We start from the raw sequence: 27891 nt of genomic DNA, 5'->3' as shown, positions 1-27891 counted from the left end.
ATAAATAGGTACCGCTCCGGCGGGAAGGTAAACGGCGTTTCCGTGCGCTGCTCTGGTTCGCCAGAAGCGGCTTAGTCATGCTGGCCACATGACCTGGAAGCTGTACGCCGGCTCCCTCACCCAGTAAAGCGAGATGAGCGCCGCAACCCCAGAGTCGGCCACGACGGGACCTAATGGTCAGGGGTCCCTTGGTTAGCCTTGCCATTTCCACATATGAGACTTCCAGAGTCATTTCTTTGCTGCTCCAGAGGGTGGCAGAGAGAGAGAACCCGACAGCCTGCTGTTTACACGAGACGCCTTTTCTTTCCAGGATGCAGAAGGCGTCCCCATTGACATCAAAATCAAGGACAACGGTGACGGCACTTTCTCCTGCGTCTACGTCCCCACCAAGGCCATTAAGCACACCATCATCATCAGCTGGGGAGGAGTCAACGTTCCCAAGAGCCCCTTCCGGGTGAGTGTGGGTTTTGGCAGAGAATTGTTGGAAGGGACCCAGGGGTCATCTAGTCCAACCCCGCTTTGCAACGCGGGAATCGCAGCTCAAGAACCCCTGGCAAGTGATTCTGCTTAAAAACTTCCAAGGAAGGAGATTCCAGCACCTCTCGAGGAAGACCACTGTCGGACAGTGCTTGCCGCCAGAAAGTTCTTCCTTAATGCTTAGCTGCAATCTCCTTCCTTGCAACTTGAAGCCTCGGGTTCGAGTCCTACCCTCCGGAGCAGCAGAAAAACAAGCTTGCTTTATTTTCCATGGGACAGCCCTTCAGATATTTGAAGATGGCTCTCCTCTCGGTCTCCGGGTTAAACTTACCCGGCTCCTTCGACCGTTCCTCATCCGGCATGGTTTCCAGATCTGGGTTGCCCTCCTCTGCGCACCTTCCTACTTGTCAATCTCCTTCTTCCTCCGTCAATCACTCCGTCTTCGGGGGGGGGGGCGACACACCCCAGAGACAGGGAGGGGGCATTGCCCGGTGCCAAAGCAGAGACCTTGGGGGTAATTCCTCCTCCTTGAAATATATATGTTTTTATTAGCAATTTCAACATAACAACATATCAAAACATATCATATTCATTATTTTCATTATTTTCTCCCCTTTCCCCCCACCCCCAAACCCTTCCTTTCCTCCCCCCCCTCTGATTTCTCAGCACGTATTATTCTCTGCATGTGAAAAAATTATACAAATCCTTACATTATCTGTCTACCATGTTATCAATCAATCAATTTGTGTATGTTTATTCAAAACCTGCCAAGGAGTCCAACTCATTTTGTTGTCCTTTTAAGTAATTTGTGAAAAGTTCCCATTCTTCTTTAAAGTCACATTTGTCCTTGTCTCGCAATTTATATGTTAGTTTAGCCAGCTCTGCGTAGTTCGTCAATTTCTCTTGCCGCTGTTCATTTGTCGGGGTTTCCTCATTCTTGCATCCTTGTGCTATCAAGACTCTTGCCACTGTTGTTGCACACATAAATAAATTCTTTGTTTTCCTTGGCAGGTCCCACAGTCCCGAACAAAAATACTTCAGTTTTTTTTTTTTTTACAAATGTCATTTTAAACATTTTTTTCAATTCATTATATATCATTTCCCAATTTTTAAAAATTTCTCTACATTCCCACCACATATGATAAAAAGTCCCTTCCTTTTCTTTACATTTCCAACATAGGTTTGACCTGGTTTTGTACATTTTTGCTATCTGTACTGGTGTTATAATAGCTTCCACTGTTGACTGACCCAGTACCTGCCCCTGACCATGGAGGCACCACTGAGCTCTGGTGGCGAATAGCAACCGGTCAAATTCTCATTTCCCACATGTTAGCCTAATCCTCTTTAAATGCTCCCTAACCGTGCGTCCGTCGCCACATCTAGTGGCAGCGAGTTCCGTAAGCTAACTGCGCGATGCACTTCCCCCAAGACTGTCCTTTGCTTCCTGTCCCGATGGAAAGTCACACCGCCCTCCTAAACCTTTCGCGTTAATCCTCTCTCTTTTTCCCCCGCAGGTGGCCGTCGGCGAAGGCAGCCACCCCGACAAAGTCAAAGTCTACGGCCCCGGCGTGGAGAAGACGGGTCTGAAGGCCAACGAGCCCACGTACTTCACGGTGGACTGCAGCGAGGCAGGGCAAGGTCAGGACCCTCAGAGGAGTGTCATGACTCAAAAGGAAGCTGCTTTGATCCGGGGTCAGAGCCATTGGTCAGCCTAGCCCAATATTGTCAACACGGGCTGGCAGCATTTCTCTGGAGTCTAAGGGCAGGGAAGGTGTTCCAGGAATGTGGGAGGGCTCGATCCAGGACCTTAGCGCCACGGTGCTCAGCTGGTTAGTTTCCAGGGGGTTCTTCTGGGTCGTCCTGCCTTAGGGGTCATTTGGTCCCCATCAGCTGTTAGAATAATCAAATCTTAGAGTTCGGGACCCCCAGGGGTCATCTAGTCCAACCCGCATGGGTGGCTAAAACATCCATGACAGACAGCCGTCCAACCTCTGCTTAAAAACCTCTAAGGGAAGGAGAGTTTGGAGGGAGCCTGTTCCACTTTTCTCTGGGGCTTTGTTTGGATTTCAAGAAGGGTTGCGTTGCTGTTGTTATGATTTAATATCAATATCACTGCTTTTTTCTGGGGGAACGCAGGGGTACACATACAAGCATGTTGTGAACCTAAGTTTGGCTTCGCTGAGAAGCAGTATTTCAATATTAGTAGGAAAATGAGGGGACACGGGTGGCGCTGTGGTCTAAACCACAGGGCCTAGGGCTTGCCGGTCGGAAGGTCGGCGGTTCGAATCCCCGCGATGGGGTGATCTCCCGTTGCTCGGTCCCTGCTCCTGCCAACCTAGCAGTTCGAAAGCTCGTCAAAGTGCAAGTAGATAAATAGGTACCACTCCGGCAGGAAGGTAAACGGCATTTCCGTGTGCTGCTCTGGTTTGCCAGAAGCGGCTTAGTCATGCTGGCCACATGACCTGGAAGCTGTACGCCGGCTCCCTCGGCCAATAAAGCGAGATGAGCGCCGCAACCCCAGAGTCAGTCACGACTGGATCTTATGGCCAGGGTCCCTTTACCTTTACTTTTGGAAAATGAGAGTACCCCTAAACATTTTTTTCCTTAGAAAAAAGCTCTGATTAATATTAATATATGTATTACCTGCCCTTAAGCCTAAGGTCTTGCAGCAGGGCCACAACTTTAAAGGTAAAGGTAAAGGGACCCCTGACCATTAGGTCCAGTTGTGAACGACTCTGGGGTTGCGGCGCTCATCTCGCTTTATTGGCCGAGGGAGCCAGTGTTTGTCTGCAGACAGTTTTTCCGGGTCATGTGGCCAGCATGACTAAGCCGCTTCTGGCGAAACCAGAGCAACGCACAGAAATGCCGTTTACCTTCCCACCAGAGTGGTACCTATTTATCTAATTGCGCTGTGACATGCTTTCGAACTGCTAGGTTGGCAGGAGCTGGGACCGAGCAACAGGAGCTCACCCTGTCACGGGGATTCAAACCGCTGACCTTCTGATCAGCAAGTCCTAGGTTCTGTGATTTAACCCACAGCGCCACCCGCGTCCTGGTCAACTTTAAAACACAGTATTAAAAACAACTTCCAATCGCAAATGTAAGGTGGGTCCTAAAAACATGTACGAATACAGTAACACCTCGGCTTATGTTAACCTCAGGTAATGTAAACTTTGGGTTGCGAAAGAGGCAAACCCAGAAGTGTTTCGTCCACACGGCATGCGCAGAGGCGTTCTACCAGGTCATGCGCATGCGCAGAAGCGGTCCCCACGGTTCCGGAAACCTTGGGACCCGATGGGAGCTCTGGAACGGGTCACATCCGCAACCAAAGGTACCACTGTACAGATGTACCTCTGAAGTCAAATAGAATCTGTTCCTGAAATCTGCTCAACTTCCAAAATGTTCAGAAACCAAGGCGTAGCTTCCGATTGATTTCAGGCGCACCGGAAACAACAGCTGAAGCCGCGCCGGACGTTCGGCTTCCAGAAAAACCTTCGAAAACCAGAACACTCACTTCTGGTTTTCGATTGTTCGGGAGCTGGAACGTTCGACTCCCAAGGCGTTTGGGAGCCGATATACGACTGTAATAATAATGACAATGATAATACAATGAAGGTAGAATAATGGAATCATAGGATTTGGGGCAGCAGGGGGAACAAGGGTGGGGCTTAGGGAGTCGGTTTCTGTGGGGCCTGGTAACCCTTGACCATTCGGGACCAGCACCCCTGGGTGCAGACCAGAGTTCGGCCCTCGGCCGCCTTTGGCACATCTCATTTGTCATGCGCCTCCTGGGCTGTCTTTGCAGGGGACGTCAGCATCGGTATAAAATGTGCCCCCGGTGTTGTGGGACCAGTGGAGGCCGACATCGACTTTGACATCATCAAGAATGACAACGATACCTTCACCGTCAAATACACGCCACCCGGTCCTGGGCGCTACACCATCATGGTCCTCTTCGCCAACCAGGTAAAAGGAAGCAAAAGGGGCGAGGGGGGCTTAATTCCTGGTGGAATCACTGGTAGGCTTAGAGCAGGGGTCAGCAACCTTTTTCGGCCGCGGGCCGGTCCACCGTCCCTCAGGCCATGTGGGGGGCTGGACTATATTTGGGGGGGGGGGGAATGAACGAATTCCTATGCCCCACAAATAACCCAGAGATGCATTTCAAATAAAAGGACACATTCTACTCATGTAAAGACACGCTGATTCCTGGACCGTCCAAGGGCCGGATTGAGAAGGCGATTGGGCTGCATCCGGCCCCTGGGCCTTAGTTTGCCTACCCATGCTCCATGGCATGTGGTCATTCATCTTGTCCTTGCAGGGCCAGATTTTGGTTTGATGAAGCCCTAAGCTACTGAAGGCAATGGGGCCCTTGATATGTCCAGCTGTCCTTTGTCAACAACAAATGGTCGCAGATTTTTGTGTTGAATATATGCTATATAGTAATTGGTAGACCTAATAGGTATCTCAAGCCATTTGCACATAACATTTGCAACCAGTCCATGCAGAATGTGGGCACCCTATATATATAGAAAGGAGAAAACCAGGGATATTTTAGGGAGCAGGCTAGCAGGTGGGGCCCATGACTTACATCATAGGAGCCTACACAACACAAAACACACTTGCTGTATGTAGGCTTTATTTAATTTGTTTTTTGTCTTAGATTTTGGAAATGTACATCCAGTTTCCCCCCTTTAAATTTTTGTTTTAAATTATTACTTATTTTGACATGCATACAGAACAATAACATACAGACACTTAAGAAACAAACAAACAAATAGAAAAAAAGAATAAACACAAAAAGAAAGGAGGTATACAGAGAATATATGAGTAAACACTGCTCTAAAAGATTGCATGCTGAGATGTTTGGACTAAACTCGTAAAGCTGATCTCGAATATATTAAAGTATAACAAGGGTCAGCAACCTTTTTCAGCCGTGGGTCGGTCCACCGTCCCTCAGACCATGTGGTGGGCTGCACTATATTATTGGGGAGGAAATGAACGACTTCCTATGCCCCACAAATAACCCAGAGATGCATTTTAAATAAAAGCACACCTTCTACTCATGTAAAAACACGCTGATTCCTGGACCGTCTGTGGGCCGGATTTAGAAGGCGATTGGGCCGCATCCAGCCCCTGGGCCATAGGTTGCCTATCCCTGAAGTATAATAAGAGAAGTAAGGTACTGACACATGAACTGCAATGCAAATAAGAACCTTAAAGTAATAAAGATGACGAGCACTGGTGGAGGGAAATTGCAAGGGTGTTTTACCGCTCACCCATTTTCCTTTAATTTTTTGGGGGCCCCCAAGAGAGTGGGGCCCTAAGCTATAGCTTGCTTAATTTCTACATAAATCCCGCACTGATTATGGGGACACAGGCCACCCCAGAATCCTCTCTTCAGCACCTGGGAAATCTTAAGCACCGGACACCACTTTTTTCTGAAGATAGGTGTGTGTGTGTGGGGGGGGATACCTGGAAGGAGAGAGGGGGCGTTTCTGCCTGTTTCTGTAGCCAGAGGCCAAAGGGTAGATAGAGCGCACGATCTTGCGGGGGAGAGATGTGATCTTTGCTCATCCCGTTTCTCTCCTTGGCTCCCCTGTTCCAGGAGATCCCTATCAGCCCTTTCCACATCAAGGTGGACCCATCTCACGATGCCACCAAGGTTAAGGCAGAGGGGCCTGGACTCAGCCGGACAGGTGAGCAGCGGCCAAGGAGAGGTGGGGGGGCAGAGGGGGAGTCTCACCCCAAAAGCTCGCCTCCGAGAGTGCAGCCCTGCCTAGAGATGTCATGGGGACCAGGGACGATATGATATCTTTATTGTCATTGTCCCATAGAGAACAGCAAAATTGAAAATTACATCAGACATTCCAAACCCAACAAGCCGGCTATCCCAGCTATCCCAGCCTGGTTAGCCCCCCCAAAAAACTCTGATACCCCATTTTTAAATACAATGTACTCCCATACAGACTACCGTAAAGGTAAAGGTAAAGGGACCCCTAACCGTTAGGTCCAGTCGCGGACGACTCTGGGGTTGCGGTGCTCATCTCACTTTACTGGCCGAGGGAGCCAGCATACAGCTTCCGGGTCATGTGGCCAGTATGACTAAGCCGCTTCTGGTGAACCAGAGCAGCGCATGGAAACGCCATTTACCTTCCCGCCGGAGCGGTACCTATTTATCTACTTGCACTTTGACGTGCTTTTGAACTGCTAGGTGGGCAGGAGCAGGGACCGAACAACGGGAGCTCACCCCGTCGTGGGGATTCGAACCGCCGACCTTCTGATCGGCAAGTCCTAGGCTCTGTGGTTTAACCCACAGCGCCACCCGCGTCCTATTATGATATGTTTTTGCTAGTTTTACAGGGGTCAAGTACCATCTATACATCATTTTAATAATATTTTCCTTTAACACCGTACATGCAGGGAACTTGATCCCTTTCCTCCACAACCTTTCCCAGTCTTCAAACATTATATTATGGCCCCTTAAGCCTCAGTTCAGGAAGCTGCGGGCACAGCAGAGAAGCTATGGGGGGGGGATGCCCTCCTTGGTTTCCTGCAAGGGGGGAAGACTGACGCCAGAGAACTGAGGGTCTCTGTCCCGCTATGGCCTTTCCTTCTCAGGTGTGGAGGTCGGGAAGCCCACCCACTTCACGGTCTTCACCAAGGGGGCTGGCAAAGCCAAGCTGGACGTCCACTTTGCCGGCGCCACCAAGGGAGAGGTTGTGCGGGACTTTGAGATCATCGACAACCACGACTACTCTTACACCGTCAAGTACACGGCCGTGCAACAGGTGAGTTGGACCTCATGCCACCTGCCCTCTCTCTATCCAGCACACTCCCCAGCCATGGTGTCTAGCAGCCGTCGAGAGCCTCTCTTTCGAAGCCACCCAAGTGGATGTCTCATGTGGCAGGGAGTTCCGCCGTTTGGCTGTGCCCCGAGTTGGCAATGCCAACCACAACGCTGGGGAAGGCGAATCCAGGCCCCATTCTGTATCCTTTTGCGTGTCTGACGCTGATCTCTTCTCTCCGGCGACGTAGGGCAACATGGCGGTGACCGTGACATACGGCGGGGACCCCATTCCCAAGAGCCCCTTCCCGGTGAACGTGGCGCCGCCCCTCGACCTCAGCAAGGTCAAAGTGCAAGGGCTCAATAACAGTAAGTGGGGCCAAGGGGTCAAGGGTGGGCAGTGACCAGCAAGGGTCAGCTTCGGATTGGGGAGGCTGGTTCTGTGCCCTTATGGATGATTGGCACTCCAGTGTGACTTCACTGCCAATGCTGGAAAATCTTAAATAAACTTTAGGCTCCTCCCCTTTGACCTTGAAGTCTACCCCCCCGCCTTTTCCTACACAGCTGATCTGGGAAGAATGTAGAGTTCAGAAAAACAGGGGAGATAAAATACTCACCCAAAGCTCATATGACCCTTTTATATACTTCGGATTAAGCCTTGCCGGTATCAGTGGGGTTTACTGTTATGTAAACAGTCCGTTTTGGACTCACAGCTGTCCATGGAGGCGCAGGTCAATTCTGTGTCCAGGGCAGCTGTCTGCCAGCTCCATCTGGTACACAGGATGAGACCCGCCCTGCCCACGGACTGTCTCGCCAGAGTGATGCATGCTCTGGTTTCTCTTGCTTGGACTACTGCGCTCTACGTGGGGCTACCTTTGAAGGTGACCCGGAAACTACAACTAATCCAGTATGAAGCAGCCGGACTGGTGACTGGGGGCGGCTGCTGAGACCATATTACACCGGTCCTGAAAGACCTTCATTGGCTCCCAGTACGTTTCCAAGGACAATTCAAAGTGTTGGTGCTGACCTTTAAAGCCCTAAACGGCCTCGGTCCAGTAGACCTGAAGGAGCGTCTCCACTCCCATCATTCCACCCAGACACTGAGGTCCAGCGCCGAGGGCCTTCTGGCGGTTCCCTCCCTGCGAGAAGCTAAGCTACAGGGAACCAAGCAGAGGGCCTTCTCAGTGTTGGCATCTGCTCTGTGGAACGCCCTCCCACCAGATGTCAAAGAGATAAACAACAACCTAACATTTAGAAGACATCTGAAGGCAGCCCTGTTTAGGGAAGCTTTTAATGTTTAACAGGCTATTGTATTTTTAATATTTGGTTGGAAGCTGCCCAGAGTGGCTGGGGAAACCCAGCCAGATGGGCAGAGTACAAATAATAAATTAAAATTATAATATATTATTATAATTATGCATTGGGTTGAGCTGCCTGGCATAGGTGCTGACGCCCTGGGGCCCTGGGTGCCCACAAAATTCCCCATGAAAGGAAAGTTGGCAATCCTGGTAAACGTAGCAGCTCATGTCTAGCAGGTTTTCTCTTGTCCGGCTGCTGAGTTCTTTCAAAGGCACTGTGCTCCACTCTCTTGTGGCTAAAACCCTCTTGTCTTCCTAATGTCCCTCTCCCAACCAACTCTTTCCCGCCCTCCCCGCAGAGGTGGACGTGGGTCGCGACCAGGAATTTGCCATCAACACGAAGGGAGCCGGGGGCCAAGGGCAGGTGGACGTGAAGATCAGCTCGCCCTCCCGCCGCCCCATCCCTTGCAAGGTGGAGACGGGCAGCGCCAACGACATCCACACCGTGAAATACATGCCGCCTGAGGAAGGGCCCTACAAAGTGGACATCACCTACGACGGGCACCCGGTGCCGGGCAGCCCTTTTGCTGTCGAGGCTGTCATGCCCCCAGACCCATCCAAGGTGGGCACGGAGGGTAGATAGGGGTCTAGATCGGGGGTCAGCAGACTTTTTCAGCAGGGGGCCGGTCCACTGTCCCTCAGACCTTGGGGGGGGGGGCGGACTATATTTTGGAAAAAAAATATGAACGAATTCCTATGCCCCACAAATAACCCAGAGATGCATTTTTAATAAAAGCACACATTATACTCATGTAAAAACACCAAATAAGAATGAAAAAGTGGACCCCACCACTGAGACCATTCCATTGTAACTATCCAACCTCCCGAAATTTCAACACCTTTTGCGATGGTTAGACCCTTTTCCGTTTTAACAGTACAAATTCTGCAAACACCCTTCCATACCTCCTGAAAATCATTACTCCCGCATAATCCCTGTCTTACTTTAATGGCACATGTTAATTTATCATTCATATATATATATATAATTTTAACATATCATTTTCGATGATCATTTAACATAATTTCATACCTTATACAATTCTTTGACTTCCATCAGTCACATCTGAAAGTTTTCCAATCTTTTCCACTTCATTTACATTTCTTAATTTCAGTATTACTGTTAATTATCTTAACTAATAACTCTCCTCAAAGCCTTCCTTGCAATATTTCACATGTTCCAAACTTCTTGTAGTCCTGCTACAAGCTTCGACAGCACACATACTAAAATTGGAACGATACAGAGAAGATTAGCTTGGCACATGTTCATTTCTCATTAATAGCTATATCCGACACCTCTTTGTACCATTCCTCCATTTTAGATTGCCCCTTCCACTGCCTAGCTATCATAATTCGTGCAGCTGTCAATCAATTTGTGAGCAAGCCCTTCCTAGTCTGTGAACCTTCCACCCCGTCGTAGATTGATAACAACGCTACCTATATGGTCTGCCCCGCGGAGGACCTTAAGGTCTACAAATGACAACATTTTGGAGGTCCCAAGTCGCAAGGTGGTTAACTTGGTCTCAACTAGGGCCAGGGCCTTTTCAGTACTGGCCCCGACGTGGTGGAACGCTCTGTCCCAAGAGACTAGGGCCCTGCGGGACTTGACATCTTTCTGCACGGCCTGCAAGACAGAGCTGTTCCGCCTGGCCTTTGGTTTGGACTCGGTCTGACCCTTATGTTTCCCTCCCCTTATGGTTTTGATCTATGGCCTATTATTAAAATGAGGCTGCATTTTAAATTGCATTTTAACCTGTATTTTAAATTGCACCCTCAATTATGTTTCTACTGTAATTTTACTGGTGTTAGCCACCCTGAGCCCGGCTCTGGCCAGGGAGAGCGGAGTATAAATAAAATTATTATTATTATTATTATTATTATTATTATTATTATTATTATTATTATTATTATTATTATTTATTATTATTATTATTATTATTATTATTATTATTATTATTATTATTATTATTATTATTATTATTATTATTATTATTATACAATGGTACCTCAGGTTAAGTACTTAATTCATTCCGGAGGTCCGTTCTTAACCTGAAACTGTTCTTTAGCTAAACTGGCCCCACTTTAGCTAATGGGGCCTCCTGCTGCCGCTGCACGATTTCTGTTCTCATCCTGAAGCAAAGTTCTTAACCTGAAGCACTATTTCTGGGTTAGCAGAGTCTGTAACCTGAAGCGTATGTAACCTTAAGCGAATGTAACCTGAGGTACCACTGTATCTGAGTTACTAACCCAGCCCCAATCCCGTTTGCTCCCTTCCAGGTATGCGCCTACGGCCCTGGGCTGAAGGGCGGTTTTGTGGGGAAGCCGGCCCCCTTCACCATCGACACCAAGGGGGCTGGCATGGGGGGCCTGGGCTTGACGGTGGAGGGTCCTTGCGAGGCCAAGATCGAGTGCCAGGACAACGGCGACGGCTCCTGCTCCGTCTCCTACCTGCCCACCGAGCCCGGCGAGTATGCCATCAACATCCTCTTTGCGGACGCCCACATCCCCGGCTCGCCCTTCAAGGCGGACATCAAGCCCGTCTTCGACCCATCCAAGGTGACAGCCAGCGGGCCGGGCCTGGAGCACGGCAAGGTGGGTGAGGTGGCGACCTTCATGGTGGACTGCTCCAAGGCGGGCGAGGCGGAGCTCACCATCGAGATCATCTCGGACTCGGGCGTCAAGGCCGAGGTGCTGATCCAGAACAACAGCGACGGCACCTACAGCATCACCTACATCCCGTCCTTCCCGGGCACCTACACCATCACCATCAAATACGGCGGCCACCCCGTTCCCAAGTTCCCGGCGCGTGTCAACGTCGACCCCGCGGTGGACACCAGCAACGTCAAGGTCTTCGGGCCGGGAGTGGAGCCAAGAGGTATCCTTTGCGGGATCGTGGACTTGCAGAGTTGTAAGGGACCACAACTGTGTAAAAGGGTGGCACTGTGGGTTAAACCACAGAGCCTAGAACTTGCCGATCAGAAGGTCGGCAGTTCGAATCCCCGCGACGGGGGTGAGCTCCCGTTGCTCGGTCCCTGCTCCTGCCAACTTAGCAGTTCCAAAGCATGTCAAAGTGCAAGTAGATAAATAGGTACCATTGTGACGGGAAGGTAAACGGCGTTTCCGTGTGCTGCTCTGGTTCGCCAGAAGCAGCTTTGTCATGCTGGCCACATGATCCGGAAGCTGTACGCTGGCTCCCACAGCCAGTAAAGCGAGATGAGCGTCACAACCCCAGAGTTGGCCACGACTGGACCTAATGGTCAGGGGTCCCTTTACCTTAAGGGACCACAGGGGGCATCCAGTCCAATCCCCTTGTCAGGGGCTGGACTGAGGAGGAATGGTGGGAACCGCCCCCCCTTCTCCTGAACCTTCCCAAGGGCAGGAGGACAGTATGGATTTAGAACAGTGGTTTGCAGAGGGGCACAGTCCAGAGGGGAAAAGCTGGGAAATACTGGGTGAGGAACAGCTAGAAGAGGAAACACATATTACGATCCCTCATGAATTCTCTGGTTGAAAGATTGGTGTTTATTTTTTAAAAAAGGGATATTTTAGATCTAGAAGGTCATGACACCCGTTTTGGGTGGCATGGCTATCTTAATTATGGGAAAATAAAGGCACATAGGAGTTTTTCAAATCATATAATAATAAATGCTATATACAAGGTATGAGAGCTGGCAGATTCAGTCTCCTTGGACAGCATTCTTGACCCCCCTCACCTAAGACTAGACGGGCTCTGAGAGTGATAGAACAGAGAGCAAGCTCAGATTACTCAATGTAGGAGTGGCGTAGATTAATGGGGACTTGGGGGTAACCTTTAGTGGGAGCAACGCCATTTCTAGAGGGATACGCATTCCTTTGTCTCCTACTGCGATTATTAAAGAAACTAACGGGTACGAACGCTCCATTCGTTTGATCTGCTTATTCACTGCCACTGGGGGAGGGATCGGTTTCCCTGAAGCCTGACACCTCTGCAGGATTCCAAGGCAGGGATCTTTTACCCAACATTGAGCTCGAACCCACTGAGCTCGTATTTTTATGCTGTGAGCTGTCCCGAGATCTACGGACAAAGGGTGGTCTGCAGATTCAGTAAACAAAATAAAGAGAAATAACATCTCCCGCCCATGTCCCCCCAGGTGTTCTGCGTGAGGTCACCACCGACTTCACGGTCGACGCCCGCTCGCTGACCAAGACCGGGGGCAGCCACACCAAGGTGCGCGTCATCAACCCCTCGGGCGCCAAGACGGACACGTACGTCACTGACAATGGGGATGGCACCTACCGTGTCCAGTATACCCCCTACGAGGACGGTAAGAACCCCCTGGTTTCTCTCCATCTCAAATCCCCTTCCACCCCCTGATGGCACATGCCAGGCAGGCCTTGACCAGCCAGGTGACCGCCAGATGTTTCAGACTGCGATTCGCATCTGTTTTAGCCACTCTGGACATTTTGGACAACAAATCCCATCGGGCTCAGTGCAATACGGCTGCCCTGGTTGATTTTCCAAAAGTAACAGAAATTAAAAAAACACACAATAACAATACCAAACAAAACACAATGCTTGACTTCCCTCCCCTCCCCTTCTTGGTTCCATTATTTTATACTTGTTCACGCACGTCAATAACACAATTTTTAAAACCTTCTTCATCTTATTACAAATGACTTTGAAAAGTTCTACTGATGTTAAGACATGTACACAAAGCTTAAAAAATATTCCTTGAGCATTTGCCCTTTTTTATATAAACTCAAAGTCTCTCCTTCTTGGGCTTCAGAAATATCTGTTTTTCCTGCATAGTTCAGTAGTTTACCTCCCTCGCTCTGACCTAGCCACTGTGATCCACACGACGGTCACCTCCAGGCTTCACTATTGTAACTCTCTCTACGCTGGGCTGCCCTTGAAACTGACCCAGAAACTCCAGCGGGTGCAGAATGCCGCAGCGAGGCTCCTTACGGGGTCCTCGCTGGAGGATCACATTCACCCGGTGCTATACCAGCTGCACTGGCTCCCAGTGGAGTACAGGATCAGGTTCAAGGTGCTGGTTTTAACCTTTAAAGCCCTATATGACCTGGGACCCTCGTACCTACGGGACCGCCTCTCCTGGTATGTCCCACAGAGGAACTTATGGTCTGCAAACACTCTGAAGTTCCCGGGCCACAGGGAAATTAGACTGGCCTCGACCAGGGCCAGGGCGTTTTTGGCCATGGCTCCGATGTGGTGGAACGCTCTGTCACAAGAGACTAGGGCCCTGCGGGATTTGACATCTTTCCGCAGGGACTGCAAGACAGAGCTGTTCTGCCAGGCCTTTGGCCAGGGGGCAGTCTGACCTATTTTCCTTTGTATAAGAACAAGCGTGAACGAGGCTTCCTTATAAATATATGATCAGTGAAAACAGTTGGTCCTGGCAAGTATTAACCGCCCTCAGCCATAACCAGATAACTGCCATTTGTCCAGATTTTAATTTGTCTGAATTTTAGGATGTATTTTAATTAATTGCTGCTTGTTTTCATGTATACAGTGGACGTCGGGTGGCGAACGTGATCCGTGTGGGATGCACGTTTGCAACCCGCAGCAGTGCGCCTGCGCACGTGCGTGTTGTGATTCAGTGCTTCTGCACATGTGCAAAGCATGATTTAGCACTTCTGCGCATGTGTGACTGCCGAAACCTGGAAGTAACCCGTTCCGGTACTTCCAGGTTTCGGCGGGTCCGTAACCCGAAAAAACGCAACCTGAAGTGTCTGTAACCTGAGGTATGACTGTACTGTGTTATTTGTATGGTGTTAGCCGCTCTGAGCCTGGCTTCAACTGGGGGGGGATACAAGTAAATTATTATTATTATTATTATTATTATTATTATTATTATTATTATTATTATTTAGTTTTGCCAATCTTCTTTGGTGGAGGCTTCTTCCTTATGTAGGAGGCTGTCTGGTCTTGGCCTGGCATCCCCTCTCAGACTCAGGAACAAATTTTCCTGCTTTACGGGACCGCCTCTCCTGGTCTGCCCCACAGAGGACCTTAAGGTCCATGAACAACCATAGTTTAGAGGTCCCAGGTCCTACGGAAGTCAGACTATCCTCCACCAGGGTCAGGGCCTTCTCAGTGATGGCTCCAACCTGGTGGAATGCTCTGTCCCAGGAGACCAGGGCCCTGCAGGATTTAACCTCCTTCCACAGGGCCTGTAAGACAGAGCTATTCTGCCTGGCCTTCAATTTGAATTCAGCCTGATCTTTCATTTCCCTTCTCTTCCCTCCCCCTCCCCTTTGATCACCCGCTCTGAGACCCCACAGCTAATTCTCCCCTGACCTCCTCGCTGGCCCATATAGGACTAATTCAGCCAGCTAGCCCTGGGGATTATCTAATGCTTATTTCCCCTAAACTGATTTCTGAATTTTGAATTTTATTGTTATTCATGTTTTTATACTGCTTTTTATGCTGCTTTTACAAGTGTTTTAAATTTGTTGTTAGCCGCCCTGAGCCCGGTTTTTGAACTGGGAAGGGCGGGGTATAAATAATAAATTTTTAAATTATTTTTTATTATTAAAGAGTCAACTTCCTCGCTTACTCGGTGTGATTTATCGCTTTCACCTCACTCTCGTCCTTCTCAGGTGTGCACCTGGTGGAAGTCACCTACGACGACGTCCCCGTCCCGAAGAGCCCCTTCCGAGTGGGGGTCACCGAGGGCTGCGACCCCAGCCGCGTCCGAGCCTATGGCCCCGGTCTCGAGGGGGGGCTGGTGAACAAAGCCAACCGCTTCACAGTGGAGACCAGGTAGGCGCAGCCTTCATCCTGGGGGGGCAAGCAAGGGTGGCGGCGGTTGTTGTAAACAAAAATTGCCCCTTTCCCTTATGGGGTATCCAAGAGCCCATATAGAGTCCTTACATGGGTTCCCTATTGGTAGGAGAAGATAACAGAGGCCAAGCAGAGAATATTGAGAAGCAAAGCAGCTAGTAAGCCTGATCTTTATTGATCTGTTGCAACAGGGTGCTCCCCTCACACGCAGGAAAAGAGGAGGACCCAGAACTTCGGTGTGCCCGCCCTTATATAGACTTTTGAAATTGCCACCCTGTAGATCAAGACCATCCCCAGAAACATCATACATACATCACAGAAGGGGTGTAACCCAAGACCACCTCCCAGATACATCATACCTACATCACAGAAAAGGCGGTTGTCAGAGCTGCTCCCAGATCCTAGCTCACGGAGGATCACGCTAGCCAGCGATCATTAAGTAAAAGTCTTTATTGAGTTACAGTTTCCATTCTCAAGCTGCTGCGCGCAACTCTACGTCTTATGGGTTAGATCGGCGAAGCTCCGTCTGAGTCTCCGCCCCTTGTACACCAACTTAATATCATAGCCCTGCTCCACCTTTTCCGCCTGACTGTTCTTCTCTGGGTCCCTCTGCCCCCCGGGGTCTCTTCCTTCCGGGATTCTTCTGACGCCGACCCCCCGGACCCTCCTTTCTCCTTGCGCCAGGCTTTAGGACCTGGCTCCCTTTCCGGGCTGCCTACTGCGCCACTTTCCTGTGCATTTGAACTTGGCGCGCGCGCCCAACCTTCCACTTTCCGTCTGACCGTTTCTTCGCTCCCCGATGGAGGTGTGGCCACTCCTGACTCGTGCCCTCCCCCCTGTTGTGAGCTGCCAGCGCTTGATCCCTGGCGCCCTTCCTCTTCCCTGCTCTCTGGCGGTGATGCTGGTCCCGATTTCCAACTGCTCCCCTCTGAGCCCCCTCTGGCTCTATCTTCCTGGGGTGTCCCCCTAGTCTCCCCCCTTGCCCTGGCCACTGGTGCTCCTTTCTGTGAATCTTCTGATTCACTGGAAAGACTCGGAGATCTCGGGTCGTCGTCATCACTCATCTTTTCTTCTGCCTCCTCCCCCTCGCTCTCTGTTTCCTCCCTTGCCCTTGCCTCTGCTCCTGAACCCCTGACAGCGGTCTACAACAGAAATCTGAGTGCATTGTTTACCTCCTGTCTGGCAGGTTACCTGTTAATGCTTACTTGATTGGATTGCCTGGGGAGCCTGGCCAGTCTTATGTAATGACAAACACTTAGTTCCTGAGCCAGGTCACAGGCTCACACCCTATTCAAACACAGACATACCCTTAAGACAGGATTTATGAAGGAAAAGACAATGGGGAGGCTTTTCCATTTTCCTTTGACCTTGCAGAGAAATCATTTGCTCAGTTTAGGAAGCAAAATGGTTCCAGGTCGGTCTTCCTGTGCTGATCTATGTACGTGCTTGGTTGGTACACTTATGAAGAGTACCATATATCCAAGACCTCAAAATTCCTATCACATGGTCAAGGAAGAGGTTGAGACAAGGACTTTAAAAAAGAATGGGGGAAATTCACCACTGATCTAGGAGACCATTGTTAGCAAACTGAAACTTCAGCTGGGCTCTTAAGAAGCCCGCGTAAAGTAACGAAGGCTCTGGATCATTTGGAAAAATGAAAACTGCGGAGAATGTACTGATAGGTAGTTTAAATTCTGTTTTAAGGATGGCGGGGGGGGGGGCGCAAGATTCAGAGAGTTCTCAGGAGTTGCTCTTTCAGATAATCAATATATTGAATGTATCGATAGATTTAATGTACCAGTATTTTTAATCTCTCATTGGAAGCCGCCCAGAGTGGCTGGGGAAACCCAGCAAGATAGGCGGGGTATAAGTAATAAATTATTACTATTACTATTATTATTATTATTATTTGGGGCCTTAGTTGTTCTCTTGCCCTCTGAGGTGTTCCGGAACGTTCCACGCAAACGGTTGCGCCGCTGGCCGCAGAGAATCCTGGGAAATCCTTACACCTGGAGACCTCCTTACGTCTCTGTTAAGGCTTGCTGGCATCTCCCCTTTGACAGCGCTGTTTTCTTTCTCCCCAGGGGTGCGGGGACCGGGGGCCTGGGCTTGGCCATTGAGGGGCCGTCAGAGGCCAAGATGTCCTGCAAGGACAACAAAGATGGCAGCTGCAGCGTGGAATACATCCCCTTCACACCGGGAGATTATGACGTCAACATCACCTTCGGGGGGCGACCCATCCCTGGTAAGTGGAGGGCAGGGCTGTGTTCTGGATGTGTTCTGCAATCATAGAATTGTGGAGTTGGGTCCCCTAAAGGTCCCCTAGTCCCATAGACTAGGAATTATGGGTAACGAAATTCCAAAAAAAAGTCCGGGAGAGTTTTTACATATGCCACAGTTGCTGCCAGAATTTTAATTGCAAAAGGTTGGAAGGGAGAGGATATGAAATCAGTCCAAATCAGACTGGCAAAATAAATTAAGAGAGCGCCATAGCTGTCAACGTTTCCCTTTTTTTAAGGGAAATTCCCTTATTCCGAATAGGATTCCTTGCAAGAAAAGGGAAAAGTTGACAGCTATGGAGAGTACGCTGAACTGGCGAGACTATCAGCAAATATTGAATAAGTTGTTATTAAATATACCAAGAAAAAAGCACATTAAGAACTCCGGCCAATGTAAGTTTCAATAGTGGGAGTACTTGCAAATCAATAGTCAATTGTAACACAAACTAATCCATTCAAAAGTCAGAATGCATACTTCTGAATGGATGAGTTGTTGTTACAATTGACTATTGATTTGCAAGCAGGGACTACTCCCGCTACTGAAACTTACATTGGCTTGAGACTATCAGCAAGTCTATGAGATGTTACAGGTGAGAAATTTATTGGAGAGTGGGACATATACAGAGCCCGTGTAAAAGAACATTGTCGAAATATTAATCGGTTGGTAGAGTTTGATTGAACTTATGCGCGCAAACAGGATCCTTTTACAAAATTTAAAGTAAGTTAAATGACAGGGAGAAAATAAAGTTAAGTGCGTCTTCAAGGAATTAAATTTGGGAACATAATGGGAAGATCGGAGGTCCTGTCAAATTCAATTACAAAAGCAAACATCAATGAAGGATGTAGTGATTGCTTATTTCTATGTTCATCTTTATTTTGTTTTTAACATTCACTGATTAGTTTTGTTATGCAATATTCAACCAAAGGTCCTCTAGTCCAAACCCTCGCAGTGCAGGAAACGCTCGTCATTTTTATATTGCTGTCTGCTTTCCGCATGGACCATAACTTTTAAAACCTAAATTGTATAGGAATTTATTCATGTATGCTACTACAGCAGCAAGAATGTTACTCGCCCCAAGGCAGAAAGAAGCAGAAGTCCCAGTAAAGGAAGAATGGATACAAAAACTTATGGAATATGCAGAAATGGCTGAACTTACTGGAAGAATAAGAAATCAAGATAACAAACTTTTTATAAAGGAATGGAAAGGGTTGATTGAATAATTACAAACAAATTGTAATCATATTAGAACATTGGCAGGATTATTGTAATAACCTGAAGTTTTATAAGAGTATAAATTTAAAGTAGATGAATAAACGAGTAAATTTACTTAATTTGGATATGCAGAAAGTATTAAAAATAAAGGAAGTCAAGGGGAAGGAAGGAAGTCGAGGTTTAAAATGTTAAAATGATTATAAAATTATTGAAATGTATAAAATCAAAAATCAAATAATAAAAACACATTTTAGTATTAATAATAATAATTTTAAACAGATAAAAACATTAGGATTATTGTAATAACTTGCGGTTTTATAAGGGTATATATTTACAGAAGATCATTAAATGAGCAAGTTGAAAGAATTCGGATATGCAAAAAAAATAAACTTAAGGAACTGCAGAAAGAGGGGGAAGGAAGTGTCAAATTTTGAAATGTTGAATTGATTGCAAAACTAATGATATGTATAAATTTGAAAAGTATAAACAAAAAGCAAAAAACAATATGAAAATGCAAAATCGGTAATACAAACTTCCTTCCTGTTTGCTTTTCCCGCAGGAAGCCCCTTCCGCGTCCCGGTCAAGGACGTGGTCGACCCCAGCAAGGTCAAGTGCTCGGGCCCAGGGCTGGGGGCTGGCGTGAGAGCCCGCGTCCCCCAGACCTTCACCGTCGACTGCAGCAAGGCTGGGCTGGCACCCCTGGAGGTGAAGGTCCTGGGACCCACAGGTATGGAGATCAGGGGCGGGAAAGGAGGTCCACCTCGGTGGTTTTGCTTGCTAACCCCCACCCCTTTTTGACCGCCCTGGGGGTACGGGGGTCCTAAGCATCATTTTGTGGGTGCTCCCCTGGGAATCCCCTATACCAGGGGTGGCCACCTCCCAAGAGACTACGATAACTGACAGTGATCTACCCCCTTTTTAGGGGTTCAGGCAAAGTTGTTGAGCTTTTTTCAGGGAAGGGGAAAGCCACGATTTTGGGGGTTGCACGGCAAAAATGATGAACTTTCTTTAGGGGAGCCGATCTCTATACCATGGGTAGGCAAAGTAACGCCCGGCCCAATCGTCTTCTAAATCCATCCCGCGAACGGTCCTTTTATTTAAAATGCATCTCTGGGGTTTTTGTGGGGCCTGCCTGGTGTTTTTACATGAGTAGAATGTGTCTTATTTCAAATGCATCTCTGAGAAGAAGAACAAATTCATTCTTTAACTCATGGGTAGGCAAACTAAACCACAGAGCCTAGGGTTTGCCGATCAGAAGGTCGGTGGTTCGAATCCTCGCAACGGGGTGAGCTCCCATTGCTTCGTCCCTGCTCCGGCCAACCTAGCAGTTCGAAAGCACATCAAAGTGCAAGTAGATAAATAGGTACTGCTCTCGTAGGAAGGTAAACGGCGTTTCCGTGTGCTGCTCTGGTTCACCAGAAGCGGCTTAGTCATGCTGGCCACATGTCCCGGAAGCTGTACGCCGGCTCCCTCGGTCAATAAAGCGAGATGAGCACCGCAACCCCAGAGTCAGTCACAACTGGACCTAATGGTCAGGGGTCCCGTTACCTTTACCTATGGAGCAAAAAATAAATTATGTCCTTATCGCTGCAAACACTTTGTCGGAGAGGCGAACGGGCTTAGTTTCGGGTGCTCTGCATCCCTTGAGAGCCTCTCCAACCCTCTTTCACGGCCTAGGACCCTTGTACCTACAGGACCGCCTCTCCCAGTATGCCCCACGGAGGACCTAAAGGTCCATAAATAGCAACACCCTAGAGGTCCCGGGCCCTAAGGAAGTCAGATTAGCTTCAACCAGAGCCAGGGCCTTTTCAGCAGTGGCCCCGGCCTGGTGGAACGCTCTGTCTCATGAGACCAGGGCCCTGCTGGATCTGATTTCTTTCCGCAGGGCCTGTAAGACAGAGTTGTTCCGCCTGGCCTTTGGCTTGGAATCAACTTGATCCCCTCCCCCTCTTTCTTCTTTCTTTTTTCTTTCTCCCCCTATGATGAGGCTGCATTTTAATATTTTAATGTTTCAATATTTTAATGTTGTATTTTAATCTTGTTTTTAAGTTGTAATCATTCAACTTGTTTTTATTATTGCTTGTTAGCTGCCCTGACCCCAGCCTTGGCTGGGGAGGGCGGGGTATAAATAATAATAATGATAATAATGATAATAATAATTATGTTTTCCTCCCCTCCCAGGGGTCGCTGAGCCCGCCGAGGTGCGCGACAACGGGGACGGCACCCACACGGTGAACTACACGCCAGCCACGGACGGGCCCTACACCGTCGCTGTTAAGTACGCCGGGCAAGAGGTGCCCCGCAGGTGAGCAGGGAGACCCAAGGTGAGGTGTTTTGGGGGTGCAGAAGGCAGCTTCCCCTTTGGGAACCCTGCGAGGTTGGTGAGGCCAAGAGGTGAGGGCTTGGGGATATGTTGATGGTCTGGCTGGCCCTCACTCCTCGGCGCTCTCTTCTTCCAGCCCGTTCAAGATCAAGGTGCTTCCGGCGCACGACGCCAGCAAGGTGCGAGCCAGCGGCCCCGGGCTCAACGCCTCCGGCATCCCCGCCAGCTTGCCGGTGGAGTTCACCATCGACGCCCGAGATGCTGGCGAGGGGCTGCTCACTGTGCAGATCTTGGTGAGTGGCGGGCGATGGTGTGGTGGGTTGGGGGGGGCTCCCTGCTTTGCCTGGGCGGGGGCAGGGACAAAGGAGCAGTGGGAATGCTCCAGGCTGTGCTGGCAGGGGCTGATGGGAGTTGTAGTCCAAAATGGGTGTGCTGGCAGGGGCTTATGGGAGTCCAAAATGGCTGTGCTGGTTCTGGCTAATGGGAGTTGTAGTCCAAATGGGTGTGCTGGCAGGGGCTTATGGGAGTTGTAGTCCAAAATGGCTGTGCTGGTTCTGGCTAATGGGAGTTGTAGTCCAAATGGGTGTGCTGGCAGGGGCTGATGGGAGTTGTAGTCCAAAATGGCTGTGCTGGTTCTGGCTGATGGGAGTTGTAGTCCAAAATGGCTGGGCTGGTGGGGGCTGATGAGAGTCCAAAAAGGCTGTGCTGGTTCTGGCTGATGGGAGTTGTAGTCCAAATGGGTGTGCTGGCAGGGGCTTATGGGAGTTGTAGTCCAAAATGGCTGGGCTGGTGGGGGCTGATGGGAGTCCAAAATGGCTGTGCTGGTTCTGGCTAATGGGAGTTGTAGTCCAAATGGGTGTGCTGGCACAGGCTGATGGGAGTTGTAGTCCAAAATGGCTGTGCTGGTTCTGGCTGATGGGAGTTGTAGTCCAAAATGGCTGGGCTGGCGGGGGCTGATGGGAGTTGTAGTCCAAGGCATTTGAAGGGCACCCGGTTGGCAAAGGCAGTGATGTGGGGGTGCCCACGAGACTACTTCCTATTCTGAAGTACCTACCCTCATTCTGACCTCACCAGCGGGAGTGAATTGGGCTGCGTACTCAGCGCCGATTTCTGAGAGCTGCATTTCGTATAAGCTCAGAGGCACTCTCTTCTCGTTGCGTCATACAAGCCCTGACATAGGGAATGGTTGTGGATAAGTGGTTCTGGGGCCTCATCCACCAGTATGTTTGGACTTAGAGAAGCCTCTGATCCTCAGCTCCCACAAACACACATTCATAGAATCATAGAATTGTTTTCGGTTCCCCAGGACCCTGAGGGCAAGCCCAAGAAAGCCAACATCCGGGACAATGGCGACGGCACCTACACTGTCTCGTACGTCCCGGACATGACGGGCCGCTACACCATCACCATCAAATACGGCGGCGACGAAATCCCTTACTCTCCCTTCCGCATCCACGCTCTGCCCGCGGGCGATGCCAGCAAGTGCCTGGTCACAGGTAGGAGTCTCCCAATGCCCGCCTTGCCGACCCCCGTCCAGCCGGTCTCATCTCCCGGAGTGGGGCACCAGAACTCAAGTTTCTAGTCCTCACGCCCTCTCTGCCCTCTCTCTCCCCTGCCTCCCCCTCCTCTTTGCCTCCATCTTGTGCCGTCTTCGAGGAGTCGAGCGGGCGAGAGAGAGGCACTTCTCCCGGCGACCCATATATTGGCCCTTCGCCCCGGCTTATTTCATTTATTGCTTTTTATTTCCTCACTGCCCCTACAACAACAACCTTGTGAGGAAAGTTAGGCTGAGAGCTCGCCCAAGGCTGAGAGCTCGCCCAAGAACCCGGGTCTTGCCCAGGCCCGACTCCTGTGCTCTAAACTTTTGCACAGGAGTCAGAACAAAGTTTTTCTTTTCTTTTTTAAAAAAATAATGTTTATTAAGTTTTCCATTTAACAATCCAATCATATCACATTAATTATTCCAAATTATACCAATACATATCATAAAGTCCAAATATTTTGCCAAATTATAAATTTTTGTTGGGGGTTCCCATGCTTCGAGTTCAGTAAGGGTCCACTCATCTCATATTTCTGCTGCTTTTAGTGTTCACCAGTCCCATCTTTCGATCTTCTTGTTGTTATCCTTTTTCTTCTTAATAGCCTCTGAGTTGTTTCCACAGGCGAGTTAAAGTTAGCAATATTATGCTTCTGTGTGAACTTTGTAAGGCTCTCCCTTTTTTAAAAGCTGGTAAGTCTTTTGTTAGCAATAAATCTTCACACGCTGATCCAAAAGTCCTCCTCCGGTGGCAGACGCCATCTTTCTCAGTTCCAATGAAATAGAATCTAGGCGTTTGCTCATTAATTTTCCCAGACAAGTTGCACCATAAATTAGCCTTCCAGGGAGGATTTGCCAAGTCGAACTTAGAATACAAACATGATAACAGAGTAGTGGCTCGCCTCCCCCTATGACTATTAATCTTGCAACATAGTCTATCTCATAATGGCGGATCCCGATTAAAAACTGTGTCACAAGAGAGCCTTTTATTTTCTTTCCAGATATTTCAAAAAACAAAGTCTTTAGTTGAAATTTTTATTTCCACACAGTTTATTTTCCAGTCTCACTTGCTCTAGGTCGTATTGACTTTTCTTCTGGGGGTGTGTGTGTTAGGTCATATTGTAATAAGAAGAAGAAAAAGTCGCCCCCCCCCAACAAAGTTTTTCAGGGAATCTGTATGCCAAAAAAAAAATACTTTTTTGGAGTGAACGGTTCATAATTTTTTAAGAATAAAATAATAATGCTGCAATTGATTTGCTGCCACGGCAGCAGTTATATGCGCCTTGCTGCTGATTCTTACGGCTGTCTCTTCTTCTTCCTTTCTGCAGTGTCCATAGGAGGCCACGGATTGGGTAAGTACCCGTGATGCCCCCTGCCCTGGATCTTGTGGGTGGGCACATGGTGATATCCTGGTACCCCAATCAAGCAGCGCCATTCCTGCCCACCAGCCTAAGAACAGAGGAGGCAGCCTCACGACAGAATTGCAGAATTGCAGAACTGGAAGCCACCCTACTAGGGCAGGCAAAATTTTCTGCAGACACGAAGGAGAGATTCGCGCTAAAACGCCGGCACTTTTGAAATGAAATGAAATTGCAAACTGATGCGAAAATAGCAGAGAGAGAGAGAAAGAGAGAGCTGAACTTAAGATTGGAAAGATGAGAATTTGGGCGTGTTGCTCCGAGTGGATGGCTTTGCTTGATGGCTTTGCATCGCCATCTGGTGGTTAGCTAGTCCAAACACTATTCCGAGCACGTTAGATCAAATGAATCGGTTTAGCAGATGCTGTCTGCAACAAACCACGCTGCAACAAACATTTTGGGGCAGCCGCCTCCCTTGGTTCCGAAAATTCATCGCCCCCAGTGCTCCCTCCCCTACAAAAAGCATTATGCACAACCCTCCAAGGAAGATGATGTCATGATAAAATTCAAAACGGTAACCATTAATTGCACGTTTGTTGCAAAATCCCAATAACATAACACCGGTCTTGAAAGACCTACATTGGCTCCCGGTACGTTTCCGAGCACAATTCAAAGTGTCGGTGCTGACCTTGAAAACCCTAAATGGCCTCGGTCCAGTAGACCTGAAGGAATGTCACCACCCCCATCGTTCTGCCCAGACACTAAGGTCCAGCGCCGAGGGCCTTCTGGCGGTTCCCTCCCTGCGAGAAGCGAAGTTACAGGGAACCAGGCAGAGGGCCTTCTCGGTGGTGGCGCCTGCCCTGTGGAACGCCCTCCCACCAGATGTCAAAGAGAAAAACAACTACCAAACTTTTAGAAGACATCTGAAGGCAGCCCTGTTTAGGGAAGCTTTTAAGGTTTAATAGGTTATTGTATTTTAGTGTTCTGTTGGAAGCCGCCCAGAGTGGCTGGGGAAACCCAGCCAGATGGGCGGGGAATGAATGAATGAATGAATGAATCAATCAATCAATCAATCAATCAATCTGGACAGCATCATCATAGAAGGGACCATGCGGAATCATTCACCCAACGTGGGTTTTGAACCCACGTCTCTGAGATTGAGTCTGGTGCTCTACCAACCTGGTTTCATTAATTCCATAAAACTGAGGGATTCCATCCAGTGAGATCAGCTTTTCAAAGTCTGGTGGTCATTTAGCAAGAGCCTTGGCTGCCCCATTTGGTAACTGCTTGGCCGCTCAGTCAATTCCGAATAGATGGGCTCGAGGGAGTGATACCAGTCTCTCAATACCAGCTGAGCAGGAGAGCCCTTGACTCTGCACCAACCTGACTTATCTCTCCCTCCGCCTGCACCCGCACTTCCCTCTCCAATCCTGCACCTTCTCCTGCCTCTGACTCTCGTCTCCCGGCTGCCAGGGGCTCCCCCAGATCACTGATCCCTTCTTACAAGTCACCGCTTCACCCGGTGGCTGCTCCTCTACATCCGGCCGGATCATCCTGACATCGAGTCGCTATTAATAATAATAATAATAATAATTTATTATTTATACCCCACCCATCTGGCTGGGCTTCCCCAGCCACTCTGGGCAGCTTCCAAAAAAATATTAAAATACTATAATACATCAAACATTAAAAGCTTCCCTAAACAGGGCTGCCTTCAGGTGTCTTCTAAAAGTCTGGTAGTTGTTGTTCTCTTTGACATCTGATGGCAGGGCGTTCCACAGGGCAGGTGCCACCACCGAGAAGGCCCTCTGCCTGGTTCCCTGTAACCTCGCTTCCCACAGGGAGGGAACTGCCAGAAGGCCCTCGGCACTGGACCTCAGTGTCCAGGCTGAACGATGGGGGTGGAGACGCTCCTTCAGGGATACAGGACCGAGGCCTTTCGGTTTGGCTGAGTTCTCCTCCCCGCCTTACCCTAACCAAGGTGTTCTCCATCCTTTACCTGCAGGTACCTGCCTGGGCCCCACCATCCAGATCGGGGAGGAGACGGTGATCACCGTGGATGCCAAGGCAGCGGGGAAAGGCAAGGTCACCTGCAAGGTGTCCACGCCGGACGGAGCCGAGCTGGACGTCGACGTGGTGGAGAACCACGACGGCACTTTCGACATCTACTACACGGCCCCCGAGCCCGGCAAATACGTCATCACCATCCGCTTCGGGGGAGAGCAGATCCCCAACAGCCCCTTCCATGTGGTGGTGAGTTGTGGGGTGAAACCGGGGCAAAAGGGCTTCCTGGGTCAAGCTGGGCTGGTGCAGCCGTAAAATCATGGGGCAGAGCTTGTGACGGGTGGGGAGAGGAAGAGAGCCTTATTGGAGCCTGCTCTTTATATTTATTTATTTTTTATTTTATTGCATTTGTATCACACCTTTCTCCCCAAGGAGCTCAAGGTGGCATATATGGGTCCCCCCCCCATTTAATTCCCACTGTAGCACGTGAACGTTTAGTGGTTTTGGCTAGGTGCAAAATAAGGATCAAACAGACTCAGCAATGGAGAATAAGAAGGTGAAGTTTATTGCCAGGCAATAAGGACCCAGTTGGAATATCTTCCAAAGAACTGGGACCTTGATTGACAGAAATCCAGAGGTCTTTATACCTGAGCAAATCACAGCAAATCATTGATCATGAGACAATCATGAGGGACTCATAATATTGTCAGCAAGAATCAGCCAATCAGCAAGCAGTTGTCACGCTACCAGCTCCTGGTCAAGCACTGGTCAAGCGCAGGGTTCCAGTTCTGCTTTCCGATGCTCCCAGTGATGCTCAGTCTAACCTTTCCCCTAGTTATGACAGGACAGGGAGCTTGGACATTTTGTGGTTTTGCTCTTCCTGTTCTGTGGATTAATTTAGCCTGTATCTGAGGGGATTTTGTACCAGAATCTCTGATTCATGTCTTTCCCCTTTGTCCGGGGTACACAGATGTTTCTAGGGGAAAGGTCGGTCCCTAACTTTGCTGTTCCAAGCAGTTTGCAGTTAGCTAAGGCACAGCTTCCCTTTGATTCAAAATGGATTATAAAGTACTGTAATCCTTGATTTGTGTAAGCATATATGAATATATATTGAATATATTGATTACTGATAACTGATTATACGGATAGCGTAGGGGTAGCCCTTCACCACGACCACCTTGCGAGGTAGGTTAGGTAGTAAAAAAATGGCTTGGGAGCGCAGATCTTGGAATTGACAGGCTAGGCAGTTAACTGTTGCGTTCAAAAAGCAAGGGAGGATTGGACTCTGATTAATAAAATACACACAAGGCTTGACCAGCAAGACTCTGGGAGGCAGTGCGAATAATAATAATCCTGTCCACCCCTCGGCCCAGGTCGTTTTAATCACAAAAGAACTTTTTACACAGCGTTTGTAAGAACCAATCAGATTTACTCTGAGCATTTTTTAAAAAAACCTCGTGGGACAAAGTCAGATCAGAAGAGATTCTTTTAACTGCAAAGAACCTATTTCCTACTTGAGCATGCATATGTAGTTCAGAGTAAATAAAATAGGAATAAAAGGAGGAATACATTCAGCAAAACCCCGGAGGTCATAAACAGGAGAGGAAGGATGGCAGTATTTATCATCTCCTTTTGAACTCTCTTCCTTAAGATCTATTAAAAGATTAAAGGTAAAGGGACCCCTGACCATTAGGTCCAGTCGTGGCTGACTCTGGGGTTGCGGTGCTCATCTCGCTTTACTGGCCGAGGGAGCCGGTGTACAGCTTCCGGGTCATGT

The 27891-nt window shown here is 48.9% G+C and overlaps 1 protein-coding gene across 4 annotated transcripts in view; it reads left to right on the top strand.

The window, feature by feature from the left end:
* Positions 1 to 27891, top strand: part of FLNC (filamin C) — a 127411-nt gene that overhangs the window by 67146 nt on the left and 32374 nt on the right. For all 4 annotated transcript variants that reach the window (XM_083460824.1, XM_083460823.1, XM_083460822.1 and 1 more), the window contains 17 exons: positions 311 to 454; positions 1992 to 2115; positions 4283 to 4443; positions 6083 to 6173; positions 7096 to 7265; positions 7513 to 7630; positions 8919 to 9181; positions 10894 to 11491; positions 12747 to 12920; positions 15217 to 15379; positions 17485 to 17645; positions 19452 to 19619; positions 21074 to 21197; positions 21352 to 21508; positions 22522 to 22711; positions 24081 to 24104; positions 26116 to 26363. In XM_083460824.1, the coding sequence (XP_083316950.1) occupies positions 311 to 454; positions 1992 to 2115; positions 4283 to 4443; positions 6083 to 6173; positions 7096 to 7265; positions 7513 to 7630; positions 8919 to 9181; positions 10894 to 11491; positions 12747 to 12920; positions 15217 to 15379; positions 17485 to 17645; positions 19452 to 19619; positions 21074 to 21197; positions 21352 to 21508; positions 22522 to 22711; positions 24081 to 24104; positions 26116 to 26363 (3078 nt within the window). The remainder of the gene's footprint in view (positions 1 to 310; positions 455 to 1991; positions 2116 to 4282; positions 4444 to 6082; positions 6174 to 7095; positions 7266 to 7512; positions 7631 to 8918; positions 9182 to 10893; positions 11492 to 12746; positions 12921 to 15216; positions 15380 to 17484; positions 17646 to 19451; positions 19620 to 21073; positions 21198 to 21351; positions 21509 to 22521; positions 22712 to 24080; positions 24105 to 26115; positions 26364 to 27891) is intronic.

Source organism: Podarcis liolepis (assembly GCF_965112155.1).
Source record: "Podarcis liolepis genome assembly, chromosome: 10".
Lineage (NCBI taxonomy): Eukaryota > Metazoa > Chordata > Lepidosauria > Squamata > Lacertidae > Podarcis > Podarcis liolepis.
The sequence above is the reverse complement of the archived record's forward strand: the minus strand, read 5'-3'. Positions and strand labels throughout refer to the sequence as shown.